The 9843-nt window shown below is 52.1% G+C and overlaps 2 protein-coding genes across 5 annotated transcripts in view; both read left to right on the forward strand.

Annotated features, from left to right (window-relative positions):
- Positions 1-6533, forward strand: part of BSCL2 (BSCL2, seipin lipid droplet biogenesis associated) — a 16650-nt gene extending 10117 nt beyond the window's left edge. For 2 of the 4 annotated variants that reach the window (XM_021710228.1, XM_021710229.1), the window contains 8 exons: positions 2002-2145; positions 4201-4335; positions 4480-4577; positions 5414-5555; positions 5702-5768; positions 5948-6028; positions 6126-6200; positions 6299-6533. In XM_021710228.1, the coding sequence (XP_021565903.1) occupies positions 2002-2145; positions 4201-4335; positions 4480-4577; positions 5414-5555; positions 5702-5768; positions 5948-6028; positions 6126-6200; positions 6299-6441 (885 nt within the window). In that variant the 3' untranslated portion in view covers positions 6442-6533. Of the gene's footprint in view, positions 1-2001; positions 2146-4200; positions 4336-4479; positions 4578-5413; positions 5556-5701; positions 5775-5947; positions 6029-6125; positions 6201-6298 lie in introns of all 4 variants that reach the window. The other 2 variants (XM_021710226.1, XM_021710227.1) reach the window with 2 other exon arrangements.
- Positions 6534-6931: 398 nt separating this feature from the next.
- On the forward strand, positions 6932-8649 carry LRRN4CL (LRRN4 C-terminal like). The gene is made up of 2 exons (XM_008053613.1): positions 6932-7362; positions 7934-8649. The coding sequence occupies exon 2, from the start codon at positions 7939-7941 to the stop codon at positions 8647-8649; it is 711 nt and encodes a 236-aa protein (XP_008051804.1). The 5' UTR covers positions 6932-7362; positions 7934-7938.
- Positions 8650-9843: the final 1194 nt, after the last annotated feature.

Genomic DNA, 9843 nt, shown 5'->3' on the forward strand with positions numbered 1-9843 from the left:
GGCTCGGTGGCTCAGCCTGTAATCCCATGCCTTGGGAGGCTGAGGTGAGTGGATTGCCTGAGCCCGTGGGTTCGAGACCCGCCTGGGCAACTTATCAAGACCTCATCTCTACAATAAATCAAAAAATTGGCTGGGTGTGGTAGCGTGCGCCTGTAGTTCCAGCTACTGAGAAGGCTGAGGCAGAAGAATTGCTGGAGCCCAGCAGGTCAAGGCTGCGGTGGCTGGGAGCAGCCACTGCACTCCAGTCTGGGCGACAGAGTGAGACTCCAACTCACAAAAAAAAAAAAAGTAAGTACATAAATATATAAATGAACTATATTGAGAGGAGATTAGAACAAAGCCATAGTACCTGGGACAGTGCATAAAATTGTGTGGCTGCCCATTGTAGAGATCATAATGGGTGATGTGAGAAGTCAAAGGAGGAAGCCTGAAATGGATGCAAGGCTGCTAGATGAGAAAGGAAGAAGCAAAGGAAAAGAAGGACAAGAGGAGATCCAGTCCAAGTTACTGATAATTAGAGGAGGTTGAACATTTTGAACCTTTTTTTTTGGGTCATTATCACTCTGTCACTCAGGCTGGATACAGTTGATCAAGGTTCACTGCAGCCTCAAACTCCTGACCACAAGTAATCCTGCCACCTCAGCCTCCTGAGTAGCTAGGACTATAGTACACACCACCATATCCAGCTAATATTTTTATTTTTTGTAGAGATGTCTCACTATATTGTTCAGGCTGGTCTCAAACTCCTGGGCTCAAACAGTCTTCCCGCCGCAGCCTTGACCTGCTGAGTTCAGGTGATCCTTCCACCTCAGCCTTCCAAGTAACTGGAACCACAGGCATGTGCCACCATGTCCAGCTAATTTTTTGATTTATTGTAGAGAGAAGGTCTCACTATATTGCTCAGTCAGGTCTTAAACTCCTGAGCTCAGGCAATCCTCTTGCCTTTGCCTTCCAAATTGCTGGATTATAGGAGTGAGCCACCACACCCAGCATAGGGCACTATTTTTCAACCTTTTTTTCCCCCCTTAATCCATTCCCTCTTTGGTTAAAAATAAATCTTTAGCTGGATTCGGTGGCTCAGCCTGTAATCCCGTGCCTTTGGGAGGCTGAGGTGAGTGGATTGCCTGAGCCCGCGGGTTTGAGACCCGCCTGGGCAACTTGGCGAGACCTCATCTCTACAATAAATCAAAAATAGCCAGGCGCCTGTAATTCCAGCTACTTGGAAGGCTGAGACGGAAGGATCGCTGGAGCCCAGCAGGTCGAGGCTGTGGTGGCCGGGAGCGGCCACTGCACTCCAGTCTGGGTGACAGAGTGAGACTCCAACTGAAAAAAAATAAAATAAAATAAATAAATCTTTACTATTACCCCTGGGATTCTTGTATACCACCCTGTGACGGTCATGCAGCTACATAAGAATCAAATAAGGAGATTAGAAGGCTATAGGAGTGGTCAGGAAAAACTAGGGTACATTTGGTGGCAAATCATTAACCTTTTGCGGTTGACTCCAATGAAGAAGCCTTCCCCCTGTGAGTTTAAGGGTTCTACCAGCAGAATCGAGATAAAGGATCCAGAATAGCATAAAGATCTGGAGTGACGATGGTTGTATGAGAGCTGTCTGGGGAGATGGAGCACTACTGCTGGTGCTTGATTAATTAATAATGTGAGGGAGGGCAGCTTGGGCCTAGGGGGAGTGCCTCACCGGCACATAGGCCTGAGTCACAGATGGCCCAGTTGGCAACATGATGGTTCACCTTGGGAAAAGAAATAGGACACGGCCTTTCTTGGAATGGAGTAGCAAGTCTGATTCAGGAGAGCCTGGAGTATACTGAATAACTCGGAAGTGGGGGAATTTAGCCACCAGAAGGGGGCAGCACCTTCTTGGATGCGTGAGAGGCCTGTTAGGCAGAGTATTAGGAGGGTGGGGCAGAAGGGAGGTGGAACAGAGATAGTACAGTTTAGAAAAAAAAATTTTTTTAAAGAAATGAGGGCTTCCCTGGACAGGTGCTGATGTATGGACAGCCGTATCGCGTGACCTTAGAGCTTGATGTACCAGAGTCCCCTGTAAATCAAGATTTGGGCATGTTCTTGGTCACCATTTCATGTTACACCAGAGGCGGCCGAATCATCTCTACTTCTTCGCGTTCAGTAAGTGTTTATGGCTTGTCTGGAAGATGTGGAGGATGACAGAAGAATCAGTGTCTGAGTAGAGCTTCAGGAGAAAACATCCTTGGCTCTGAGGCCACAGTCATGTAAAGATAAGAAAAGAAGCCGGGCTCGGTGGCTCAGCCTGTAATCCCACGCCTTGGGAGGCTGAGGTGAGTGGATTGCCTGAGCCCGCGGGTTCAAGACCCGCCTGGGCAACTTGGCCAGACCTCATCTCTACAATTAAAAAAAACAAACAAACTAGCCGGGCGTGGTAGCGCACGCCTGTAGTTCCAGCTACTTGGAGGGCTGAGGCGGAAGGATCACTGGAGCCCAGCAGGTTGAGGCTGCAGTGGCCGGGAGTGGCCACTACACTCCAGTCTGGGCGACAGAGTGAGACTCCGACTCAAAAAAAAGATAAGAAAAGAAGAATCAACTTACTAAATCAGAAACATGCTACTTGGAGGGCTGAGGCGGAAGGATCACTGGAGCCCAGCAGGTTGAGGCTGCAGTGGCCGGGAGTGGCCACTACACTCCAGTCTGGGCGACAGAGTGAGACTCCGACTCAAAAAAAAGATAAGAAAAGAAGAATCAACTTACTAAATCAGAAACATGCTACTTGGAGGGCTGAGGCGGAAGGATCACTGGAGCCCAGCAGGTTGAGGCTGCAGTGGCCGGGAGTGGCCACTACACTCCAGTCTGGGCGACAGAGTGAGACTCCGACTCAAAAAAAAGATAAGAAAAGAAGAATCAACTTACTAAATCAGAAACATGCTACTTGGAGGGCTGAGGCGGAAGGATCACTGGAGCCCAGCAGGTTGAGGCTGCAGTGGCCGGGAGTGGCCACTACACTCCAGTCTGGGCGACAGAGTGAGACTCCGACTCAAAAAAAAGATAAGAAAAGAAGAATCAACTTACTAAATCAGAAACATGCTACTTGGAGGGCTGAGGCGGAAGGATCACTGGAGCCCAGCAGGTTGAGGCTGCAGTGGCCGGGAGTGGCCACTACACTCCAGTCTGGGCGACAGAGTGAGACTCCGACTCAAAAAAAAGATAAGAAAAGAAGAATCAACTTACTAAATCAGAAACATGCTACTTGGAGGGCTGAGGCGGAAGGATCACTGGAGCCCAGCAGGTTGAGGCTGCAGTGGCCGGGAGTGGCCACTACACTCCAGTCTGGGCGACAGAGTGAGACTCCGACTCAAAAAAAAGATAAGAAAAGAAGAATCAACTTACTAAATCAGAAACATGCTACTTGGAGGGCTGAGGCGGAAGGATCACTGGAGCCCAGCAGGTTGAGGCTGCAGTGGCCGGGAGTGGCCACTACACTCCAGTCTGGGCGACAGAGTGAGACTCCGACTCAAAAAAAAGATAAGAAAAGAAGAATCAACTTACTAAATCAGAAACATGTTGCCAAACACCCCAGATATCTGATGAGCATGCCCAGCTTTGGAATGAATTCTGAAGAGTGGAGTTGCTCAGAGAAAAGAGAGGCTTTAGAGCCAGGCAGATCTGGGATCGTGTCAGAAACAAGCTTACTGTGGGCCAACTGACTTAACTACTTGTGTCTAAAGTATTATAAAACCAGTATAATCGTAACTGCCTCATAGCAAGACTAGTTGGATTCAGTGAAAATGTAAAGTCTCTGTTAGCACATTGTGTTTGATAAGTGTTAGACTCCATTAGACTTCATTCTAACATGAATTATCAACAGAACCACATTATGAAGCGAATCCCTGATACCTACATGAGGGGAAAAAGCTTCAGATGGTGTGCACTGAGACTTAGATCTCATACTGTGGGGAAAGATTGGGCTTAACCCTGAAAGGCCTCTTAGAAGGAGGCCCATTGTATTAGAATGGAGGAAAGTGGTTGGGTAGAGGGAGCAGTTACTCAAGCAATTACAGTGGCTGAGTGAAGACTGGAAGGAAGGGAGTGAAGGTGAGGGAGCTAGGGACCTGAGGAAGAAGCAACTTTCGTAGACTGCTCAGGGGTGGTTGAGGGGTAGGTAAGGCCACAGGGCACTTGTCCCTAACCTCTCCCTTCTGTCGTGGGCAGGTGATGTTGCATTACCGCTCAGACCTGCTCCAGATGCTTGACACGCTGGTCTTCTCCAGCCTCCTGCTGTTTGGCTTTGCAGAGCAGAAGCAGATCCTGGAAGTGGAGCTCTATGCAGACTATAGAGAGAACTCGGTGAGTGAGGTGAAGGATCGTTAGCCCAGAATTCTACCTGAGGAACCTTTGGGCTCAGGAGGGACGGCAATAGAGAGGCTGGGAGTGGGCCTCAGATTAGGCAGTATCCTGACCTGACGCTGCCCCACTCCGATCCCTTTGCAGTATGTGCCGACCACTGGAGCAGTTATTGAGATCCACAGCAAGCGCATCCAAATGTACGGAGCCTACCTCCGCATCCATGCACACTTCAGTGGGCTCAGGTGAGGAGCCAAGGAAATGGACTAATGGCAAGTCTCATGGGGGCTGTCCTTTCATGAAGGGGGTCTCAAGCAGAGGTAACAGGTTTGAATGGGGTTTCACAAAGGCCAGAGGTTCTTAACCCTGGCTGCACATTAGATATCAGCTTCCTGGGGAACTTTTTTTTTTTTAAATAGTGACAAGGTCTGGCTATGTTGTCCAGACTGGTCTTGAACTCCTGGGCACACGTGATCCTCCCGCCTCAGCCTCCTAAAGTGCTGGGATTACGGGCGTGAGCCATCATGCTTGGCCAGGAACTTTTTAAAAACAAGCCTGGGCCCCACTCGAGACCAACTGAAGCAAAATTTGTTAGGTTCATGACTAGGCCTAGTCATGAACGAGGCTGCCCTCCCCACTACCCCCCCATCCTCTAGCAGCCAGTCTGTCTTCCCTCCACCCTGCCCACCCTTCCTTAGCCCCACCCAGCTGTCCAGAGCCAAGCACTCCACCCCTGCAAGCACCAGAATTTTTTAAAGCACTCCCAAGGAATGCTGATGTGCAGCCAGAGTTGAGAACTACTGTCTTGAACCACTGACTCACCAAGAGTTGGGGTGACTCTTGAGAGCCAAAATGGAGGCTGTTGCTTGTGGCCCTGAAATACTGAGATTTCTCATAGGTCTTTGGCCCTTATTAGAACCTGATGCAGCTGGTTCTGGTAAATGTGTGGGTGGAGGCAGGGAAGGTAGCGGCTGGCTCTAGCCAAACTCACTCAATTGCCCTAGAAATTATTTCTGGGAAATGAGAAGGCTAGTGCTCTTTGGTAACTCTTATTCCTTCCTGTCCCTACTTCCTGCCTCAGATACCTGCTGTACAACTTCCCGATGACCTCAGCCTTCGTGGGTGTTGCCAGCAACTTCACCTTCCTCAGTGTCATCGTGCTTTTCAGCTACATGCAGTGGGTGTGGGGGGGCATATGGCCCCGGCACCGCCTCTCTTTACAGGTCGCAGGGGGCAAGGGCCCCTTTTTTTTTTCCCCTTCATGGTCTCTGTTTGTGGGTGGGCAGGGGCATGTTGGCAGTTAGGTATGAGGCCCCTGATCACTGGGAGGGAAGTCAGTCCTCGCTGCTCAGTAGTTTCTCCTCCACAGGTGAACATCCAAAAAAGAGCCGGTTCCCAAAAGGAAGCCCCGCGAAGGAACTCTGCCCATCAGTCAGGTAAAGGTGTTGCTTGGGGGAGGTGTTGGGGAGGTGGGCTGGGCTGGGTGAGAGGGATGAGGCTTAAGGTACTCACATACTGAGCTGAAGGTCAAACGAGAGGCTGAAGGAGGCAAGGCTGGCACTGCCATCCACACACAGCCACCCTAACCTGTCTTCTACCTACTCTGGAGACACAGGATGTGAAGGCCAGGAGGAGCCAACCCAGCAATCGGATGTTACAGAGGATGGTGAGAACCCTGAAGACCCCTCAGGGATAGGTATGGTGCGGCTCCAGCATCCCCTCCTTCCTGCCACCTCCTTAGCTCTCCCCTTCAGGGTCTGTGTCTGACCTCTGCGCTCCCCTTTCCACTGCAGAGGGTCAGCTGTCTGAGGAGGAGAAACCAGATCAGCAGCCCTTGAGTGGAGAGGAGGAGCCTGAAGCCAGTGATGGTGAGGGGTGCCCTGCAGTGGGACCTGGGGGTGAGGGTGGGACCCCTGGTTAATCTAATAGCCCATTTGGGATTTTGTTTTTCCCTTTCCTGGCCCAGGTTCAGGCTCCTGGGAAGATGCAGCTTTGCTGACGGAGGCCAACCTGCCTGCTTCTGCTTCTGCCCCTGCCCCTGAGACCCTGGGCAGCTCGGAACCCTCTGTGGGTGCACTCCGACAGCGCCCCACCTGCTCTAGTTCCTAAAGAAAAGGGCAGATTCCTCACACTCCAGCACTTTCCCACCTGACCCCTTTCCCCTTGTTTTTCCTCCAATAAACTATTTTCGTGCCAGCTGCTTCCCTGACTCTGAAATGAATTTAGGGCCATTTGAAAACCCTGTGTCCCCCCAGGCATCTCCTACTCCCCCATTGGAGGAGGTCTTCCTGTCGGGGGCTACACACAGGAAAGCCTCTAGATCTGGGCTATTTTAAGCACAGCTGTTTCCATTCATAAGCCTAGGAAGCCCAAGGAGAGAGAAGCTGTCCTAGCCCCTAGCAGGCTTCTCTCCATCCACGTGACTCTCATCTCCCTCAGGGGAGGGGGACAGTGTAGGGCGGGTCTGGAGAACTGGGATACATCATTCTGGCCCCCTGTACACCCTCCCTTTCTCTGTCCATTGGGAGGCAGAAGACAGGAAATGACTGCCATGGATGTGGTAGGATTTTTACCAAAACAGCAGTTTGTAGCTCAGGCCCCCTGGCTGCTCACAGCTGTTTTCCTCTCTGATACCAGCCAGGTGTCCTCCTATGTTCCCCTCCCCATCTCTTCACATGACCAGCCTTTGGATTCTCAGCTCCTGGCTGCTTTCCACATTCCACTCCCCTTTCAGAACCCAGGCATCCTGGGCTCCAGCTGAAACCGCTGCATGTGGCTTTCCCCATCCCTGGCCCCGTGACTCAGGCCCCCGAAAGGCGCAGCCCGCTTTTTGGCAATCACCAGGGAGAGGGAGAGGAGGAGGGGGGCCTAGGTGGTGACATCACGGTTGACGAGTACAAAAGCTTCAAGCCAACACAGAATTGGAATTGAAGATACAACCTGACAGCACAGCTTGTGATCCTGGGGATCCCTCACCCGGATACTCAGACTTCTGGCAGCAGATTCCCACTGCATCAAGCCTACCCATTGGTGAGGGGCTGCCGTGAGCCAGGGAGGAGGAATGGGGACAGGCATGAGACGGGACTTGTACAGGCAACAGGTGGGGAGTGAGGATTCCAGGGTCCTTATGTCTCCCTCCTGTTTGATAGCTTCTTTCTCACTCTGACTCCTTTCTGGATTTTTGCTTGTGTGTCTGACTGATGCTTCTTTTCAAAGCACAAGTTAGTCTAATGCTGTCTCCAGCACTAACCTTATTTTACTAGATCTTTTCTCTGGATGGCAGCTGGGAATTATTCTGCCATTCTTCCCTGGGCTAAGTAAACCATTTCCTCCTCTCCCCCAGCACTTTGTTTATTCATTAACTTTGTAATGCTTAGCATATGCTGCTCACACTACTGTTTCATGTGCCAGATCATATTTTATTCCTTTGTATCCAAAATCAAGCCCATAGCCTGGATTCAGAAATTGGTTGACAATAAGTGTGTCTGCCTCAATCCCACTTCCTTCCTCTTCCTCTTGGTCTCCAGAGGTTTAGTCCAAGCAGGGGGCTTGCAAGGCTTTGGGCTGAACAGCCTTTACCTATCGACCCCTTCCCTTCCAGACTCCATGCTGGGCTCTCCCTGCCTTCTGTGGCTCCTGGCCGTGACCTTCCCCTTGGTTCCCAGAGCACAGCCCTTGGCTCCCAAAGACTTTGAGGAAGAGGAGGAAGATGAGCCTGAGACAGCGTGGCCACCTTTGCCGGACGTCCCCTGCGACTACGACCGCTGCCGACACCTGCAGGCGCCCTGCCAGGAGCTGCAGAGGGCCGGGCCGGCAGCCTGCCTGTGCCCGGGGCTCTCCAGCCCTGCCCAGCCGCCCGACCCGCCGCGCCTGGGAGAAGTGCGCATCGTGGCCGAGGAGGGCCGCGCCGTGGTCCACTGGTGCGCCCCCTTCTCCCCGGTCCGCCACTACTGGCTGCTGCTTTGGGACGGCAGCGGGACTCGGCAGAAGGGGCCCCTGCTGAATGCCACCTTCCGCAGAGCAGAACTCAAGGGACTGAAGCCCGGGGGCGCTTATGTCGTCTGCGTGATGGCGGCTAACGAGGCCGGCGAAAGCCGCGTGCCCCCGGCGTGGGGGGAGGGCCCCGCGGGAGCGGGCTTCCCGGCCTTTGGGCCCTGCGGCCGGCTCACCGTGCCGCCCAGGCCCCAGACCCTGGTCCACGCGGCCGTGGGGGTGAGCACTGCCCTGGCCCTGCTGAGCTGTTCCGCCCTGATCTGGCACTTCTGCTTGCGCGATCGCTGGGGCTGCCCGCGCCGCCCAGCCGCAGGGGTGCTCTGAAGGGGGCCTGGGGGTGTCTCAGGCACGGCTATGCCCCCCCGACCCAAGCACCCAGCCCGCTCTCTGGGAGGAAGGGGGGCCCGCGTCGGCCAGGGCAGGCTGAACGGCCAGCTGGAAGCCAACCCCAGGCGCCCCCTCACAGCTGAGACCTGGATCCCTGTGCAGTCCGGACTTGTGGCTTTGTTTCCAGGCTGAGTAGAGAGGGTCCCCCAGTTTTTTCTTAAAGGGCCAGATAGTACGCAAGTTAGCTGTTGTGGTTTGAGAGGATAAAATCTAGGATATTATATAGGCACTTATGGGACTTTGTAATCTTTTAAAAATGTAAAAACCGCGGGGCCTACTGGCACGTCCGTAGTCTCAGCTACTCAAGAGGGTGAGACAGGAGGATCCTTTGAGCTAAGGAATTTGAATCCAGCCTGGGCAACAGAGCAAGACGTACAGATCTTTAGTTAGCCAACCCCTATCATATAAACCCACAAAAGGGCTCTGTCACTGTGGGTGGCTTCAGTAGGATTTTGAGAATACGTTTCTGCAGGCCGGGAATGTGGGGCATGAAACCATCCTCTTCTGCTGCTGCCTTTTGTTTAGTTATTGTGGATGAGCATACCTGACATACCTGAGTCTGAGTCGCTTTGTCTGAGGAGGGTAGAAATAAATGACCGACATGGTGTGGAGAAGAGAGGGAAGGCCCAAGCTGCAGTCTGGAACAAGTCTGTGTTCTTGTTAGTTAAAACAAAACAAAAGTAATACCAAAACATTTATCTCTTTTTTCCTCCATTTGTGTTTATTGTATGTCTACTGTAATGACATTAAAGGACATTTCAAAAGAAGACTTTTTCATTTTTTATGATCCCTTTCAATTTCCTGCCCACACTTACTTTTAAGAGTAGTATACAGGCCGGGCTCGGTGGCTCAGTCTGTAATCCCAGCACTTGGGAGGCCAAGGCAAGTGGATTGCCTGAGCCCGTGGGTTCGAGACCCGCCCAGGCAATTTGGTGAGACCTCCTCTCTACAGTAAATAAAAAATTAGCCGGGTGTGGTAACGCATGCCTATAGTTCTCACTACTCGGAAGGCTGAGGCAGAAGGGTAGCTGGAGCCCAGCGTGTCGAGATTGCGGTGGCCGGAAGCGTGTCACTGCCCTCTAGACTGGGTGATGGAGTGGGACTCTGACTCAAAAAAAAAAAAAAAGCCGG

This window comes from Carlito syrichta, unplaced genomic scaffold (assembly GCF_000164805.1).
Source record: "Carlito syrichta isolate Samal-C Ts95f unplaced genomic scaffold, Tarsius_syrichta-2.0.1 Scaffold288315, whole genome shotgun sequence".
Taxonomy (NCBI): Eukaryota; Metazoa; Chordata; class Mammalia; order Primates; family Tarsiidae; genus Carlito; species Carlito syrichta.